General features: G+C 43.5%; 1 protein-coding gene across 1 annotated transcript; it reads right to left on the bottom strand.

Annotated features, from left to right (window-relative positions):
* Positions 1-131: 131 nt before the first annotated feature.
* si:ch73-40a2.1 (tyrosine-protein kinase receptor TYRO3) lies at positions 132-12,524 on the bottom strand. The gene is made up of 15 exons (XM_014206630.3): positions 12,295-12,524; positions 11,845-11,909; positions 10,911-11,559; positions 10,558-10,713; positions 9,935-10,273; positions 9,292-9,466; positions 8,506-8,597; positions 8,227-8,346; positions 8,040-8,120; positions 7,529-7,621; positions 7,266-7,387; positions 7,048-7,157; positions 4,706-4,865; positions 4,322-4,455; positions 132-957 (listed from the first exon to the last, which is right to left on the bottom strand). Exons 1-15 carry the CDS (start codon positions 12,374-12,376, stop codon positions 633-635), a joined length of 2,703 nt encoding a protein of 900 aa, XP_014062105.1. The 5' UTR covers positions 12,377-12,524; the 3' UTR covers positions 132-632.
* Positions 12,525-20,631: the final 8,107 nt, after the last annotated feature.

Here is a 20,631-nt window from a genome sequence, read left to right on the forward strand (position 1 = left end):
ATCGTATACAAGTGTGATCGGGGATTTCTATTGGAGAAGCAGTTTTAGCTTATCTTCATACTGTACTGTCTTTGGTGACACATCACACTCTATTCTTGCGCAACATCACTCTTTCTTCATGCAAATTTGAATTCAATGGAAAAATGTAATGCTTTTATTTATGGGTTTCAAAGATCATCCCTAAAACAATGTACATTATAAAAAAAAATATAATGGATTATCAAACATTATTTACAGAAGTTGGAGTAACATTGTGACACACCAATCATCAGTAGAGAAGGTAATGCCCAGCAATCTGTCTGCAACACACACACACACACACACACACACACACACACACACACACAGACACAGAGAGAGAGAGATACAGTACATATAAAAGTGTCAAGGTGATTTGAATTGATCGATATTTGATATGTTGATTTGTGCCGTGGTATCTAACCACAGAGATAACACATGGAATAAACACATTCAAGCACGCTTGGATTGTTGTAGGCTATAACCGTAGCTGACAGAACATAAAACACCAAACTGACTGAAACACAAAAACACCAGAGAACGCTTTTAAAAAGCAGAGTCTCTTTCACAAATTGAATCTATAAAACACCCACAACACCATCCTAATGCACTGTCTACACAGCAGACTCAGTTTTCGTACACAACAGATATCCTTCATCATCTTTCTTGGGTGGAGATTTAGCATTAGCCCCAGCCCCCACAGGGGTGGGCAGGTACACGTTCCCCACTGCGCCCCCCTCGAAACCGGGGTTGTCATATCCATCGGCAACCCATGGACTGTGAGTGGCAGCCTCCAGGCCCTGGTTGATGTAGTGGGCCTCCTGGCTGGCCTCCAGCGGGGGCAGCTCAAACAGAAGGGCTTTGAGCATCTCCCCTAGCTCCCTGAAACCAGGCCTATGTCCCGGCTCCTTGTGCCAACAACTCAGCATCACCTCATAACTAGGGGGGAGATGAGAGGTGCAGGGAGAGAGATGAGTAGATATACAGTGAATATATACATTTACATTTTAGTCATTTAGCAGAGGCTCTTATCCAGAGCGACTTACAGTAGTGAATGCATACATTTCATGCATTTATTATTATTTTTTTTTTTTTGTACTGGCCCCCCGTGGCAATCGAACCCACAACCCTGGCGTTGCACACACCATGCTGGCGTTGCAAACACCATGCTCTACCAACTGAGCCACAGTTGCCACCATCTCTCTCCCTCATCTCGCGAAATTGAGCGAGATGAGGGAGAGAGAGAGGGAGGTAGAGAGCGAGAAAGAGGGAGGGAGAGGGAGAGAGAAAGGGAGGAAGAGGGAGAGAGAGGAATACAGTGAGGGAAAAAAGTATTTGATCCCCTGCTAATTTTGTACATTTGCCCACTGACAAAGAAATGATCAGTCTATAATTTTAATGGTAGTTTTATTTGAACAGAATAACAACAACAAAAAATCCTGGAAAATGCATGTAAAAAATGTTATAAATTGATTTGCATTTTAATTAGGGAAATAAGTATTTGACCCCGTTTCAATCAGAAAGATTTCTGGCTCCCAGGTGTCTTTTATACAGGTAACGAGCTGAGATTAGGAGCACACTCTTAAAGGGAGTGCTCCTAATCTCAGCTCGTTACCTGTATAAAAGACATCTGTCCACAGAAGCAATCAATCAATCAGATTCCAAACTCTCCACCATGGCCAAGACCAAAGAGCTCTCCAAGGATGTCAGGGACAAGATTGTAGACCTACACAAGGCTGGAATGGGCTACAAGACCATCGCCAAGCAGCTTGGTGAGAAGGTGACAACAGTTGGTGCGATTATTCGCAAATGGATGAAACACAAAAGAACTGTCAATCTCCCTTGGCCTGGGGCTCCATGCAAGATCTCACCTCATGGAGTTGCAATGATCATGAGAACGGTGAGGAATCAGCCCAGAACTACACGGGAGGATCTTGTCAATGATCTCAAGGCAGCTGGGACCATAGTCACCAAGAAAACAATTGGTAACACACTACGCCGTGAAGGACTGAAATCCTGCAGCGCCTGCAAGGTCCCCCTGCTCAAGAAACCACATATACATGCCCGTCTGAAGTTTGCCAATGAACATCTGAATGATTCAGAGGACAACTGGGTGAAAGTGTTGTAGTCAGATGAGACCAAAATGGAGCTCTTTGGCATCAACTCAACTCGCCGTGTTTGGAGGAGGAGGAATGCTGCCTATGACCCCAAGAACACCATCCCCACCGTCAAACATGAAGGTGGAAACATTATGCATTGGGGGTGTTTTTCTGCTAAGGGGACAGGACAACTTCACCGCATCAAAGGGACGATGGGCGGGGCCATGTACCGTCAAATCTTGGGTCAGAACCTCCTTCCCTTAGCCAGGGCATTGAAAATGGGTCGTGGATGGGTATTCCAGCATGACAATGACCCAAAACACACGGCCAAGGCAACAAAGGAGTGGCTCAAGAAGAAGCACATTAAGGTCCTGGAGTGGCCTAGCCAGTCTCCAGACCTTAATCCCATAGAAAATCTGTGGAGGGAGCTGAATGTTCGAGTTGCCAAATGTCAGCCTCGAAACCTTAATGACTTGGAGAAGATCTGCAAAGAGGAGTGGGACAAAATCCCTCCTGAGATGTGTGCAAACCTGGTGGCCAACTAGGTTGACCTCTGTGATAGCCAACAAGGGTTTTGCCACCAAGTACTGAGTCATGTTTTGCAGAGGGGTCAAATACTTATTTCCCTCATTAAAATGCAAATCATTTTATAACAGTTTTGACATGCGTTTTTCTGGATTATTTTGTTGTTATTCTGTCTCTCACTGTTCAAATACTTTGTCAGTGTGCAAACGTACAAAATCAACAGGGGATCAAATACTTTTTTCCCTCACTGTAAGTCAGAGAGTGCAGAAAGAAAGAGAGAAGGGGAGAAGAAGATGGATTGAGAGAGAAGGATGGTGAGAGAACAAAGGAAAAGTGAGAGAGAGGAAGGAAAGAGAGAGGAAGGAAGATGGATTGAGAGGGAGAGACAGGGTGAACATATAATTAATTACACAGACAATATCACCTCTGTGTACATGCTCCATGTTGCCCAACTCTCAGTTACAGCCTGTCGGGCCAATAAGGCTCACGTTGATTCAATTAGTTAGAGCTACAGAACCACAGGGGAAGTCCAGAAGCTAGCCAATAAATATTTGGGGAGAAACCAGTAGCACCTTATGTCCCACTGGGCACAGACGTCAGTTCAATATCTAGCTTTGATCAGTGGTGTAAAGTACTTAAGTGAAAATACTTTAAAGTACTACTTAAGTAGTTTTTTGGGGTATCTGTACTTTACACTACATTCCTGAAGAAAATATGTACTTTTTACTCCATACATTTTCACTGGCACCCAAAAGTACTTGTTACAATTTGAGTGCTCAGGCAGGACAGCAATATGGTCCAATTCACCCACCTATTAATATAACGTGTTGTCAAACCTACTGCCTCTGATCTGGAGGACTCACTAAACACAAATACTGCATTTGTAAATAATGTCTGAGTGTTGGAGTGTGTCCCTGGCTGTCCGTAAATTTTAAAAACAAGAACATCATGCAATCTGATTTGCTTAATAAAAGGAATTTGATGTATAGCATTTACTTTTACTTTATACCTTTACTCAAGTATGACAATTTAGTACTTTTTCCACATCTGTACTTAAGTACATTTAAAACCAGATACTTTTAGACTTTTACTCAAGTAGTATTTTACTGAGTGACTTTCACTTTTACTTGATGCATTTTCTATTAAGGTATTTTAACTTTTACTCAAGTATGACAATTGAGTAATTTTTTCACCACTGGCTTTGATTTACATTTGGTTGAGTTGTCAAATAACGCGAATTCAACGTGAAATCGACCAAAAATGTCACCCTGTCATTGGATGTAGGTTAAAAGTTGGGTAAAAAAATACAAAAATCCCTTACGTTGATGACTTTTTGGAATTCCAATCAGTTTTCCATGTCGATTCCACGTTACCATGACGTGGAAACAACATTGATTCAACCAGTTTTTTCCCAGTGGGGTTCAAACGTGGCCCAAGTTGTCAACAACTCTGTGTGACTCTGTAAACTAAAGTTTTCACTAAATACAGCTACACATTCAAATTCAATTAATTATTGCACTCACACATTACATTGTAAACGGAGGCTACTGGTTACCATATCTACGTTCACTAAACTAGCATCAGTTCTTGTGAACATGCATTGAGCTACAATCCCCCACTGATTCCATAACAAGTGAGGTCATATTACTAAACTAGACAAGAATAAAGTGAGGACTCACAGTTTGTCATCACACTCAGGAAGCTTGAGTCTGTGTCCAGCGTTCAGCAGTTCCAGGAGCTCATGGTTGTGGATCCCAGGATATGGTGTCCTTCCCCTGGACACTATCTCCCACATGGTGACCGCAAATGACCACTGTAGTAAAGGGACACACACACACACACACATAAACACACGCAAACACACACTTTCTTCAATTTAAACATGCATTGACATAACAGCCAGTTATTTACAGCCATCTTTATGATCACCCTCTGCTAGCTTCAGTATTGAGTAGCATACAGAGTTTGTCCTGGTCAGGTCATAGGGTCAGCTCACACTGCTGGTCCAAGTGATGGGTCAGTCAGATGTCATGCCAGTCATCTCTTAGTCATGTGTGACTTACCACATCACTCTTGCTGGTAAAGATGGACTCTGATAGGCTCTCTATGGCCATCCACTTGACCGGCATTTGGATAGTCACTGTCTGTCTGTAGTAGTTGTTGCTGTATGTCTTCTTGGAGAGGCCGAAGTCAGCCACACACACGCGCAAGTCATCCCCCAACCTGGGAAAGACACACACACACGTCATCCCCCAACCTGGGAAAGCCCCCCCACACACACACACACACACACACACACACACACACACACACACACACACACACACACACACACACACACACACACACACACACACACCCACACGTCATCCCCCAACCTGGAAAGACACACACACACACACACACACACACACACACACACACACACACACACACACACACACACACACACACACACACACACACACACACACACACACACACACACACACACACACACGTCATCCCCCAACCTGGGAAAGACACACACACACACACACACACACACACACACACACACACACACACACACACACACACACACACACACACACACACACACACACACACGTCATCCCCCAACCTAGAAAAGACACACACACACGTAATCCCCCAATTTGGAAAGCCCCACACACACACACACACACACACACACACACACACACACACACACACACACACACACACACACACACACACACGTAATCCCCCAACTTGGAAAGACACACACACACACACACACACACACACACACACACACACACACACACACACACACACACACACACACACGTTATCCTCCAACCTTGGAAAGACACACACACACACACACACACACACACACACACACACACACACACACACACACACACACACACACACACACACACACACACACACGTCATCCCCCAACCTGGAAAGACACACACACACACACACACACACACACACACACACACACACACACACACACACACACACACACACACACACACACACACACACGTCATCCCCCAACCTGGGAAAGACACACACACACACACACACACACACACACACACACACACACACACACACACACACACACACACGTCATCCCCCAACCTAGAAAAGACACACACACACGTAATCCCCCAATTTGGAAAGACACACACACACACACACACACACACACACACACACACACACACACACACGTAATCCCCCAACTTGGAAAGACACACACACACACACACACACACACACACACACACACACACACACACACACACACACACCACACACACACACACACACACACACACACACACACACACACACGTCATCCCCCAACCTGGGAAAGACACACACACGAGCGCAGACACACACAGATACAAACACAGAAAGTATGACTGGTAGTCAACTACGTTATAAACAATTTCATAATATGTACTTACAGCTACAAAGAAAACATGTTTACTATTGCATGGTGATCTGTAGGCATATTCACTGTGACGAGGCTTTGTTTCAATTGATTTACCAACTGGTGTATCCATCCATCCCACTATCCTGATATCAGTCTGTGGCTTGGTACCATGTCCTCGAAGGCCTGGAGGAACCTTACCCATCCTCATTGAACATGTTGGTAGGTTTCATCGTATAGTATTCCCTTATCTGAATACCAATGGTGTGGACATATGGTGTGGTACCAATGGTGTGGACATAGATTCATCGTATAGTATTCCCTTAGCTGAATACCAATGGTGTGGACATATGGTGTGGTACCAATGGTGTGGACATAGATCAGTGGAGGCTGCTGAGGGGAGGATGGCTCATAATAATGGCTGGAATGGAGCAATGGAAGGGCATAAATGTCACGCCGTGACCTTAGAGATTATTTTTATTCTCTATTTTGGTTAGGTCAGGGTGTGACTAGGGTGGGTACTATAGTTTTTGTATTTCTTTTGTTGGCCTGATATGGTCCCCAATCAGAGGCTGCTGTATCTCGTTGTCTCTGATTGGGGATCATATTTAGGCAGCCTTTTCCCACCTGTTGTTTGTGGGATCTTATTTTGAGTCAGTGCATGTAGCACCTCTGTCGTCACGGTTTGTTGTTTGTTTATTTTTTCTTTTTTTATTGGTTGTAAAGTTTCACTAAAATAAAATGTGGAACTCAGAGCACGCTGCGCCATGGTCCTTCTCTACACACAATCGTGACAATAAAACACATGTGTTTGATGTATTTGATACAATTCCACTGATTCCACTCCATCCATTGCCACGAGTCCGTCCTCCCCAATGAAGGTGTCACATAGACGAAGTCTTCCTTATCTGAGGCTCCTGTGTAAGTACACTCTGATTGACTGGCACCCCCTGGTGGACTTACATGCAGTTGCGTGCAGCCAGGTCCCTGTGCAAAAAGCCATGTGAACTCAGATACTCCATCCCTGCTGCAATGTCAACCATGAAGCGCAGAAGACTCTGGTGAGGCACAAACTGTGGGGAGGGAAGAAGTATTCATTTAGATTATACATATTAATCCGAGACTGTGCACGTGTGATGTGCGTCCTTGTGTCCATGCCTCTTTGTGTGTGTGTGTCTCACCATGGGAATATCCCCATAGCGGGTAGCAATGAGGAACCGGCGCAGGTCTGCATGCTTCATGAAGGGTAGGATCAAAAGAGGGACTGGCAAAGGAGAATCCTGCTCCTGCTCCAAAGTGACCCCTGTAGGAAAAACACAGATACTTTCAGAGGATGCCAATACTGCAACAAGAATTTGAATGATGAATGGAATGTTGAGTGATAGCATTAAAGTCGGCATTAAAATACGTTACAGAGTAAGGTGAGCTAGTAGGGCAGAATTACCAAGAAGTTTGACAATGTTGTTATGGTCGAAGTGCTGCATGATCTCTGCTTCCTTCAGAAATGACTCTAAGTCCTCCTGACTGTGGAGTCCAACTGAAGTCACATAGGGAGAAAACATACAGTATAAGCTATACAAACCACAGGTGAGGGCGGGCTCATTAATGGCTGGAATGGAATAAATAGAATGGTATCAAACATATCGGTTCCTGTGTGTTTGATAACATTCCACTCAGCCATTATTATGGGCTGTCCTCCCCTCAGCAGCCTCCTGTGCTACAGACATACAGTACTAAGGAATAGGCTGCATTAATGTCACATGGGAATATTTCAAGATATCCATTCATTTTACATGGGGATAATTCAAGATATCCATTCATGTTACATGGGAATATTTCTAGATATCCATTCATTTTACATGGGAATATTTCAAGATAATCCATTCATTTTACATGGAAATATTTCAAGATATCCATTCATGTTACATGGGGATAATTCCCTGAATGATGCGTACCTCTCATGGTCTTGACAGCTACTTTGATGTCCATCCCTTCCTCTGGAGTAAAGATCCCCTCGTAGACAGAGCCAAACTCTCCTGGAGGTACAGTCGAAACACATTATAATTCACTTGAACAGAATAGAAAAGAAAAGAAGGCTGCAGAGTAGAATAGAATGTTATATGATAAGTCTCCTTGACTGACCAGCTCCCAGCTCCTTTCCCAGGGTCAGCTGGTTCCTGTCCACCAGGACATCCCTAAGACTGGTAAGTAGATTGTCACCAACACTCTCCAGCAACTGGACCACACCAGGTACCACCACCACTATATGAGACGAGAGAAAGGAGAGGGGGAAAAAAGAACGAAGGGGGAGTCAAATGGGGACACAACACTGTTATCTACATAGTTCATTTGACAGTCCTGTCTATCTGAGTCAAATACTGTGTCTACTGTTTGTAGTGAATTCTTGGCAGTGTCACTCACTGTTGACTTCCTGAGGGGCAGCATGTGGGCCCTCATTAGGACCATAGGTCACACCAGTGTGAGAAGGCAGCAGCTCCACCTCCTGGTAATGACTGGAAAATAAATATATATATATGAACCTCTACATCCAAGCTAGATCACGAAGGCTCTGTCCCCAGCAGAGGAGGCTGGTGGGAGGAGCTATGGGAGGACGGGCTCATTGTAATGGCTGGAATGGAATTTTTGGAACAGAGTCAAACGTGATTTCCATATGTTTGATGTGTTTGATACGGTTCCAATAATTCCATTTCAGACATTACAATGAGCCCTTCCTCCTATAGATCCTCCCACCAGCCTCCTCTGGTCCCCAGGTGGGCATTCTGGTTTGCCTGAGCTTTGTGTATTTACCTGAGCTTGGTGTATTTACCTGAGCTATGTGTATTTACCTGAGCTATGTGTATTTACCTGAGCTTGGTGTATTTACCTGAGCTTGGTGTATTTACCTGAGCTTGGTGTATTTACCTGAGCTATGTGTATTTACCTGAGCTTGGTGTATTTATCTGAGCTTGGTGTATTTACCTGAGCTTGGTGTATTTACCTGAGCTATGTGTATTTACCTGAGCTTGGTGTATTTACCTGAGCTTGGTGTATTTACCTGAGCTTGGTGTATTTATCTGAGCTTGGTGTATTTACCTGAGCTTGGTGTATTTACCTGAGCTATGTGTATTTACCTGAGCTTGGTGTATTTACCTGAGCTATGTGTATTTACCTGAGCTTGGTGTATTTACCTGAGCTTGGTGTATTTACCTGAGCTTGGTGTATTTGCGTAGCAGAGAATAAACAGCAGCAGGGACTAGAATCAACAGCAGAAGGACTCCCAGTAGAGCTCCAATGATCACCCAGGGAGAGGGACCGCCGTCCACATGGGAGTGGTGGGGATCCAGGGAGATGGGACCAGGGGTGTTTATCACAAACGATTTCCCTGTAGACAGACGGGTATCTTCACATCATTTGAAGTGGGTTGGATTCATATCTGTCCTGACATTCCATGTCCTTCTAAATCAAAAGGAAATGAGCTGTATATATTATCCATAACCTTGCACATGTGTGCATCGGCACAGTGAGGCTTTTAACAGCCAAGGTTAGTGCTCTGAGTCATGATTATCTTTAAGCAGCGTTGTTTGCATCAGCCGTTTCGGTTTTGTTAATATACCATAACAGAGATGCCAAATGTGATGACATCATCCAAACTCACTATGAAATGTTATGATATGATAAGGGTATGATCACAGTAGGATGGTACAATTCTTATCTTGATCATGACTCACACGTTCTTCCTTAGTTTTAACCAATCAGCATTCAGGATTAGATCCACCCGTTGTATCAGCAGCAGCAGTTACAGCTGCGTTAGAACGAGGTAGAAGTAATGACATCATCCAGACCGACTCACATCTATGAATGATTATGGGTGCTGTTGATGACGCTGCTGCTGCCCCCTGGTGGAATGACATGTCATTTCTTGCCCGGACCGACAGCCGGTAGTCCAACCGTGGGCTGACCCATGTGAGGTTGACTGCAGTGACGGTCAGTCCCGCTGAGGCAGGGAGAAAGATGACCGCCTCCCCACACACTGCCCACTGACCATCAGTCCCTCCCTCTCTCTCTGAGCATTCCACGTCATACATCACTTCCTGCCTCCCCCCCAGGTCAATGGGAGGGTCCCAAAGCAGAGTCAGTATTGAGTCATTGAGGCGCTGGACTGTTACATTTACAGGAGCAGAGGGTGGTCCTGTGGAAGAGAAATACTACATGCCAAACAGCTCGAGATATTGGAACATAAGAAAATTAGGAAATGAAAGAAACATGGTTGTCATCTACAAACATGTTTCCCATTGTCATTAAGATTCATGAATGACCCTCTCTGACTCCTCCAATATGGCACATCCTTATTCAGTTGAAGCAAGTAGTTGAACTATTTACTACATTCTACACAACTCATCCATAAACCTTGTTTGATACTTCTGTGAAATTACAAAACGAATGTGGTTTGAGGAACTCGTCGGAGTGTCTTACGTGTGCACCCCATGACATACGGGTCACCCGGGAGGCTGAAGTACCCCTGACGACAGTCACACCCTTCTGCACCCTCCCTGTCCGTCTTCCTGTTGGGTGGACACGAGCGACAACCCCCACTCTCATTGGCTGCCTTGTAGTATCCAACTCTACAGGCTGTTGGAAGAAACCCAAATAAATCTGTCAAGGCTACTACACAGATAGACGGCTAGCCCTTATAAGATGCATGGGGCCAGGAGCTTTTCCCGATTATGCGACCTGACCTGGAAAAACTCCTGGCCCAAAAAATATACTGTGTATCTACTAGAGTCAAACTCATCATAGTGGTGTGTTTCGGATTGGTCTTCACATACCTTCGCAAGAGTCCACCTTTTCTTGGTGACCTGGGGCGCAGGTGCACCCCCCTTGCAGTGGACCCCACGCCCCATTCACCTGGCACTCCCTCTGAGGGGGCTCCACCTGCCCCTCTACCCCCACAGCGCCCTCAACACAGGACCCTGTCAATGGCCCCGCTCCTGCAGACGCTCCCTCAAACTCAACCAGGTGGCTGACCAAAGGAGGACATCTCCTGTAGTACAGCCTGACAGAGGATAGGAAGACGCAGGGCCCTGAGTAGGTGAATCCAAGATGGAAGCCGTCATGTGAGAGAGGCTCAGTGTTTAACACTAATTCCAGGCTGTTTTTAAGGTACTCCTTGATCCGATGCACTTCTGTTGTTGTGCTGAAAGTCTGAGAAGTGTTTAGATTGAGGGGATTCTGGGATTCACTAAATCTGGACAGTGGAGAGTCTGATTCCAGAAGGTGGACCTGGAGTGGACTCAGCTGATTGGACGATGACTCCTCTTCCTGGGCGAATTGTAGGTCCAAAAGCAGGTGCAGGGCATCCTTCCGTGCAATCCAATGAGTCAGTAGTGATCTTGAACTGGGTTTGTTGTTGACAGCACAGGCTTGATAGACTGGGACTTGGGTCTCTGAACCCATCCTCAGTAATTTCTCACTCCACTGTAGTGACAGGAGAGGATGATACAGCATGTTATTAGGCATACAGCCATAGGTCTACTGTAGGACAGGGCCAAAAACACCAGGGGCCACTTTCCCTCATACAGATTTAACCAAGTAATGGACTAAAAAGCATCTTCAACAGAGATTCTCGTGCTTAAACTGTGTCAGGGAAACCGGCCAAAAGTGTATTTCATGAATGACCTATAAAGTAACTGGTCTAAACCTCCACAGCATCTAGTGTTTCTGCTAGACATAGAGAGCAGAATGGGTAACCATTCTACTTACTGCTTTGGGGTTTGGATAAGATGTCCATTTCAGACTGGCCTGTTTGACTGAGTTGAAGAGCTCCACTGAAAGGAAGAGGAGAGAGGGGACAGAGGCGGGGAACGAAGGGAGAGGATTGGAAGTAAAAGTGGTTTATTTGACCCATAATATAAGCCTATTGCAGCTCTCAAATAATGTGGTGTTCTGGCATGAAATGTAAATACTGTAAAGTGCACAGACAGTGGCAGTCTATTTACATTATACAAAACTTTCTCTTCTATTTCATTTTTTTTTATAAATACAAGTATAATTTGATTCATTTTAGCAGTGTAATGTACAATACAGTAGCATATTACTACCAGGAGAATTAAAAAGAAAACTATTGTTAATCTGAAAATATGATCAAATATACAGTACAGACTATTTGTGTGGCTAGTCAACGTATACACAACAGCTGTATGAATGACTTACCTTCTCGCGAGGTTGTTTGCTCAAAGGTGCCACCACAGTATATACATAACCAAAGTACAACATTCCACCTGACGGCCGACATCGTCCGCACACTTCCCAGTCTTCTCAAGTTCTGTCAAAATACATCAGAACACGCTGTCTTCAAGCGATGAAGACGTGCTATTATGAGGAAGTTTAAACAGGAACCACCTTTTCCACAATGCATTTGGTCTGTAAGACGTCTATAGCTAAGCTGGGCTACATGTCAAATATTTTGGTCGTATTGCGATAGCGGGAACTTCTTTCAGCTTGGAATCCTCAGTTTGACCATAAGAATGTCGCTACGCCTGAAGGCCATTACATTACTTGAGTTCCCTCCTCTACCCACCCCTTGGTAGAATAAAAATAGTACAGAAAGGAAAATTAGAGTGCTGAGGACTGAAGTTAATTTGATAACCTCCATCCTGTCACTCAAATATCCTATAGTAGTAGCTCCATTAAAAGTGCACAGGTACCTAGTCCTACCTTTTTTATCAAAATAATTACATTTTGCAGAATACTTTTCTATTAGAATAATTTACATTAGAAGAATATTATAATTCTGAAAGTGTCAGTGGGAGGGCTGTTACTGTTTTTGTTGTCTCTGTTGTTTTTGTTGTTGATGACGATGATCAACCAATCAAATATTATTTATGGAGATGATTTTCAGTTTGTTAACTTCATCAAGCGTGTTAGAAAGGTGTAAAATCACTCATACAAAAATGCTCATAACAGGTCATATGAAGGCCGAGAAGACTTGAGAAGAGGCATATTATTCAGGCGTTTCTGCTGTCATCCAGGAACAGACTTACTGTTTTCCCATGAAGGATGCTTGTCCTCCCACTGATCAACATATGCCCAGTGTTGGTCAATATCTCCCACTTCTTCTTTTTTTCAGATTTTAAATCATATGACTTTGCTATTTGGGTCAATTTCTGCTTTCCACAGTACAAGTACAAAGAAAACAGATATTTGTGGCCTGCTTATAAGACTCTGAGGTGTAGCAACAATCGTTATGGAGTAATGATAAACAGTAGAAGAAGTAGAAGTCTAATGAAGAATAGCTTCTTAAAATGCACTCTAGGTTTTCATTTAGTTCAATTCAGTTGCGTAGGCAGAAATCTACTGATGGCAGGGCCAGCTAAAATGTGCAGTATGTGGGCCAACTGTCATCGATGACAGTTATGTTGTACAAATGGTCATCTTGGCTGGTTTTGCTTGTAAATACTTTTTTAGTTGTATTACGAACTTTAAAATATTTTTTCTACTGTCATTTATTGCACACAACAAACACGCTGACGTGATTTCACTTTACAGACCAAGTAGTCTTGTAGGCATAGTGGCGACCGGTCATTGTGAGAGACCCACCTGTTTTGCAAATGTTTTGCATGTTAGTTTGGCGACAATACGTATCACATATCAGTTTGCAAACAATGTAGAAAAAAAAAATATTGAGTTAATAAAGCAGCATATAAACTTAGTCTCTTTTTTGCTTTCTTGAGTAAGGCTGCTCTAAAATGCAGGTGTTTCAGCCTAGCTCAGTGCTTTCTGTGATGGTGGGGCAGCCAGCGGGAAATACGGAGCGTAGGGGTTGTTAATGTTCTCTAGTTGCGCCTTGATTGGCTCAGTGTTCTGTCACTCATGGGGACACTACGTCACCACAAAATCTATGGGGAGAACTCGAAAATTCAAGCCCCTTGGGTTCTGCCATAGATTTACATTAGAAGTGCCCATCCAATAAGGCTCAAGGTTATTAGGTACAGATAAAATTACGTCAAATCCCATTATATCTACTGTTGCTTTGATTGGACTGATCATGTCAACATCATACTTTCAAAATCTTAGCTAGCAAGCTAGACAAGCAGTCATCTTCAAGAATTATGTTGACAATCTACTGGCAAATCCTTGTCATGGGAAGAGAAATTATAGATTAAATATAGCGGTGCTCATCGGCAATTGGACATAAACAATATTCAACAAGTTGGAAATCGCTAATTCAACAATGAGTGGTTTGGAAGGAATCAGTGGCTAACTGCAAGCGTTAGCTAACTGCAAAGCAATCACTAGCTTGCTATTCAGTGGAGAGGTGGTCCAAGTCTGAGTTTAAGGCTCTCTTTTCCAAGCTTAAAAGTAAGCATTCACATGCAACACCACTGGCCAGAAAATATTAAATACATTGGCCATGCTGTCAATCCAGCATGACCTCTGCTGCATTCAAAACAACTGCAAACACAGAACGGGGAAATCTCAGACATCAGTGAGTTCAAAATAACTGGGAACTAGGAAAAGAACAAGCTCCGACTGGGAAAATACATTTTGAACAGTTATCCAACTCGGAATTCCAAGTCGGGAACTCGAGGCTCTTCCTAGAGCTCCAACCTGAAGATCACTGATGTCATGATTCAATCTAGTTTTTTTTCAGAGTTCCCAGTTGTCTTGAAAACTCCACAAATCCAGAGAATTCCAGACTTTGATGACAAAGCTTGCCCACAAGAAGGACCGCCGCGCAACCTTGCTGTTCAAGTGAGCACAGCACAATAAGGTGAGTCCAAAAACATATTGTATGCTGCTGCATAAATTATGTAATATTCCAGTGAGATATGTATACTGTAGCTAAGAAAGTAATACTAAGTCTGTGTTTTGTAGTAAGCTGTTAGTAGCCCATGTGCCTCACCTTAATAACTTGGTCCCTTTCCCCATAATAACTTAGCCTACTGTTCTAAATTGGTGGTGCACATGTAGCCTATAGCCTGTTTTAGAGAAATGTCATCATCAAACACTGTAAGAGCTTTCATTGTCTGCTTATATTTCCCCCCTTTATTTATCCTATGGTTCGGACTTGGTGTACAGGGAGAATACTGTAAGAACGGTCCATGTTCTGAATTCTGTCGCTCTACATTTCAAAAGTGCTGAACAAATAGTTATATTGACTACGTCCATCTTAGCTCACTCATTAATGTCAATCAAAATTACAGATTGCCTCTGATCCACTCATTGTCCCCTTATGCCATAGCTTTTACATCTCAATTGTCAGTAGAAACTACATTTGTTTAAGCAAGCCAGCCATGTTTTTTTATGGCAGTAAATAAGGCTGCATGACCTGTTTCGCTGCCAGACAAGGCTCAACTGATAGCCAGGTGTAGCGGTGGTAAGGATTCACTCCATTGTGCTGAAAAGAAATCTCTGCTGTTGGGACAGTTTTATGTAGGCTTTATGGGCACTGTTTGTCACCGTTATAGTGCAGTTCATGTATTGTTTAGTGTTGTGTGGTGGCTTTGCTGGCATGCATCAACAACAAAAATGTGAGTTTGCCCCACCAAAATTTACAAGCTAAAATTGCCACTGTAGGCACACGTAAATTCATTACTCTTGGTTATGTCTCAGTGGAGGGAGGGAGAGAGCGCGAGTCGAAGTGGAGAAGCGTGTCTCATGACTTCCAAAAGTGTTGAATAAAAACCAGCTCTGTAGTGCTGATCATTGTCTCTGTCATTATGGCCCTCAATTAGATCAATGCAATCAATGATTGATATAGAGGGGGATTGGATGCCGGCCCTTCATGGTGAAATCACTGATATCAATAACTTGGCAAATGCTCCAACATCCTCTTCTACAGTGCCTTCAGAAAGTATTCACACTTCTTGTCATTTCTACATTTTGTTGTGTTACAGTCTGAATTTAAAATGTATTAAATTTAGATTTTGTGTAGCTGTTTAACATTATTTTTTGAATGACTACCTCATCTCTGTACCCCACACACAGATAATTGTAAGGTCCTTCAGTCGAGCAGTGAATTTCGATGCCTCGCAAAGGGCACCTATTGGTAGATGGGTAAAAATAAAAAAGCAGACATTGCCTATCCCTTTGAGCATGGTGACGTTATTACACTTTGGATGATGTATCTATCAAGGCACAAGGCGAGACCCAGATGGAGACACAGGAGGCAGATGGTTGGAGTCTTACAATGTTTATTAATCCAAAAAGGGGAAGGCAAGAGAATGGTCGTGTGCAGGCAAAAGATCAAAACCAGTTCAGAGTCCAATAGGTACCGAAGAGCAGGCAGATTCAAGGTCAGGGCAGGCAGGATGTTCAGGCAGGCGGGAAAGTAGTCCAGAGTCAGGCAGTGGTCAAAACCGGGAGGACTATCAAAATAGAATAGAAAATGAGCACGCTGGTTTACTTGACTAAACATACAAGACGAACTGGCACAGAGAGACAGGAAACACAGGGATAAATACACTGTGGAAAATAAGCAACACCTGGAGGGGGTGGAGACAATCACAAGGACAGCTGAAACAGATCAGGGCGTGACAGTATCAATACACCCAATCACTACAGAGATACAGGCATCCTTCCTAGCTCCGTTGACAGAGAGGAAGGAAACCGCTCAGGGATTTCACCGTAAGGCCAATGGTGACATTAAAACAGTTACAGAATTGAATGGTTGTGATGGGAGAAAACTGAGGATGGGTCAACAACATTGTAGTTACTCCAGAATACTAACCTAAATTACAGCGTGAAAAGAAGGAAGCCTGTACAGAAAACAAATATTCTAAAACATGCATCATGTTTGCAATAAGGCATTAAAGTAAAACTGCAAATAATGTGGCAAAGCAATTAACTTTATGTCCTGAATACAACGTTTTATATTTGGGGCAAATCCAACACAACACATCACTGAGTACCACTCTTCATATTTTCAAGCATGGTGGTGGCTACATTATGTTATGGGTATGCTTGTCATCAGCAAGGACTAGGGAGCTAAGCAGAGAGGATAGGGTGCTTGTTCCTGGTCCATGATGTAATATAACTGTTTCATGCTGACAAAGCATTGTGGCTATGGCCCATGGGGATGCATTGTGTAGCCAGACATGCTCCATGTGTGCGGTTCGAGCCTGTTTCCTGAATGATTAAACAAAATGAAGAAACTCTTCATAGTTCACAGGAACATGATTACTTTTCACAGCACTTTCTCACTTTATAATTAAGTATAATATCCTTCTTAGTTTCAGGCCATACCAGTGGCATACAATGCATTACACACAAGCTCTCTGGACATTTTATTTTTGATATGCTCACATACATACAATATAGTTTTAAAAATGTATTGGAGAGGTCAGGGAAGTACATATTTCTCTATGGCCAGGAGCAATTTACATAATCCTTTGACACAAGACAATAAGGGGTTAACAAGTCTTGCATCAGGAGTGGGCAGTCCTGTATTATTCCAGAGATTCAATCTCTTTTCCTTATAAACAGGAAAACATATTTCAACATGATCCAGCACCCAATATAAACAACATACCTTTGATGGGATTCTTCCGATTAACATTGTTTTTATTGTTGGGCAGGCCCCTATACTTCCAGATCTAGAGCTCCGTGCCCTGGACTAACGGAATCATCATGGTGCCAATACGCTGAGACTAACAATGAGGACCAACTCTCAGTGGAATGGAAATGAATGGGTAAAAACAACCAGAAGGGAAATAGCGGCTGTATTTCTCTATTTTGAAAGTTACATATCTTGACATCTTGATTGCTGACATGCAAAACATTTTGGGACTATACCAACAATGGACTAATGAAATAAATACCAAAAGATAGTTTTGGAGTAAAAACAACCCGAAGGGAAATAGCATCCACGCATTGGCACAATAACAATGGCTTTCATGGTAGTAAGTCGATTTCTACGCTCAGCAGTGCTCGACTTGAACTCAAATATGTGCCGGTACTCATTTTGGTTGCTGAAACGTATTATATACTGCTCAAAAAAATAAAGGGAACACTGAAACAACACATCCTAGATCTGAATGAAAGAAATAATCTTATTAAATACTTTTTTCTTTACATAGTTGAATGTGCTGACAACAAAATCATACAAAAATAACCAATGGAAATCCAATTTATCAACCCATGGAGGTCTGGATTTGGATTCACACTCAAAATTAAAGTGGAAAACCACACTACAGGCTGATCCAACTTTGATGTAATGTCCTTAAAACAAGTCAAAATGAGGCCCAGTAGTGTGTGTGGCCTCCACGTGCCTGTATGACCTCCCTACAACGACTGGGCATGCTCCTGATGAGGTGGCGGATGGTCTCCTGAGGGATCTCCTCCCAGACCTGGACTAAAGCATCTGCCAACTCCTGGACAGTCTGTGGTGCAACGTGGCGTTGGTGGATGGAGCGAGACATGATGTCCCAGATGTGCTCAATTGGATTCAGGTCTGGGGAACGGGCGGGCCAGTCCATTGCATCAATGCCTTCCACTTGCAGGAACTGCTGACACACTCCAGCCACATGAGGTCTAGCATTGTCTTGCATTAGGAGGAACCCAGGGCCAACCGCACCAGCATATGGTCTCACAAGGGGTCTGAGGATCTCATCTCGGTACCTAATGGCAGTCAGGCTACCTCTGGCGAGCACATGGAGGGCTGTGCGGCCCCCCAAAGAAATGCCACCCCACACCATGACTGACCCACCGCCAAACCGGTCATGCTGGACGATGTTGTAGGCAGCAGAACGTTCTCCACGGCGTCACCAGACTCTGTCACGTATGTCACGTGCTCAGTGTGAACCTGCTTTCATCTGTGAAGAGCACAGGGCGCCAGTGGCGAATTTGCCAATCTTGGTGTTCTCTGGCAAATGCCAAACGTCCTGCACGGTGTTGGGCTGTAAGCACAACCCCCACCTGTGGACGTCGGGCCCTCATACCACCCTCATGGAGTCTGTTTCAGACCGTATGAGCAGACACATGCACATTTGTGGCCTGCTGGAGGTCATTTTGCAGGGCTCTGGCAGTGCTTCTCCTGCTCCTCCTTGCACAAAGGCAGAGGTAGCGGTCCTGCTGCTGGGTTGTTGCCCTCCTACGGCCTCCTCCACGTCTCCTGATGTACTGGCCTGTCTCCTGGTAGCGCCTCCATGCTCTGGACACTACGCTGACAGACACAGCAAACCTTCTTGCCACAGCTCGCATTGATGTGCCATCCTGGATGAGCTGCACTACCTGAGCCACTTGTGTGGGTTGTAGACTCCATCTCATGCTACCACTAGAGTGAAAGCACCGCCAACATTCAAAAGTGACCAAAACATCAGCCAGGAAGCATAGGAACTGAGAAGTGGTCTATGGTCCCCACCTGCAGAACCACTCCTTTATTGGGGGTGTCTTGCTAATTGCCTATAATTTCCACCTGTTGTCTATTCCATTTGCACAACAGCATGTGAAATTTATTGTCAATCAGTGTTGCTTCCTAAGTGGACAGTTTGATTTCACAGAAGTGTGATTGACTTGGAGTTACATTGTGTTGTTTAAGTGTTCCCTTTATTTTTTTGAGCAGTGTATTTAGGAGCTCCACAATACTTTTGAGCTAATATTCTATAAGATGAACAGGAGCTCAAGCAGTAGAGCATTTGAGGTGTCGGTACTCAGCTCCGGAAAGCTCCTACCCAAGTCAAGCACTGACGTTCAGTTATGGATATGTTTCAGCTTTGAAGCGTAGCCAGGTAAAATTGTTGGTTAAAGAATCGATTGACGTCAATATAATTAACATAATACAAAAATCCCCAGTATTAATTTCTTGTTTTCAATGCTTCCTCTTCCTCCCCTAACTTCATTCTTGGGAACCGTCCTAGAGCTTCAACGTCCCAAAACGTTTGGAAGGCTTTCTATACCCAACTTTAAACTCTATTATTGGACATTTCAGCTGAGGTCACTGAGTATGGACTGCATCACAATCCACCACATCCGCCTATGTCGGCCTTCCACATCTGCTGTGGAAGACCCACAGTGCTGTCTGTCAGACCAGGAGACATCCTGAAAATCAGTATTCTCACGAAAACATCTGTAGCGTTCCAACTGTTTGGGCTACAAACTAATATGACCCCACTATGGAAAGGGGAGACTCTCACGAAACACTTGTCTGAAGGTAACCCTGTTCTGGTTAAAACAATTAATGGAAGATATTATGGAAGTAGTTTTGTGCCGACAAAACAAAGGGGTGAAATCCTGAGCTTTCTTATATCTCTTACATATAGGACAGACACTTCTAAACCTTATTCCTTATGATTTATTTGTTTTATCTGTTTGTTATGCCATTTATGAATGTGTTATTCAACGTTTTTCTATCGGCTATAGCATTAAAGGCCAAATTCAATATAGGGGTTAAGTGAGAATATAAATGTACTTTATATTATATAATGCACAACTGATAATCCTGATGGATTCATAACTTCTTAAATGTATGATATCCATATGAATGAAACAGATGAACATTGAATTAAAATAAACAAGGTGGATGTCGTTTCCAAAAATAGTGATCCAAAA

The sequence above is a fragment of the Salmo salar genome, chromosome 07 (assembly GCF_965601325.2).
Source record: "Salmo salar chromosome 07, fSalSal1, whole genome shotgun sequence".
NCBI lineage: Eukaryota > Metazoa > Chordata > Actinopteri > Salmoniformes > Salmonidae > Salmo > Salmo salar.

Excerpts from the sequence above, each read along its gene's own strand:
- si:ch73-40a2.1 (XM_014206630.3), bottom strand. The coding sequence starts at position 12,376 with ATGTCGGCCGTCAGGTGGAATGTTGTACTTTGGTTATGTATATACTGT. Across the intron at positions 11,910-12,294 it reads GCAAACAACCTCGCGAGAAG|TGGAGCTCTTCAACTCAGTC; the intron begins GTAAGTCATTCA and ends TCTTCCTTTCAG. Across the intron at positions 10,714-10,910 it reads AAAGGTGGACTCTTGCGAAG|CCTGTAGAGTTGGATACTAC; the intron begins GTATGTGAAGAC and ends TTCTTCCAACAG.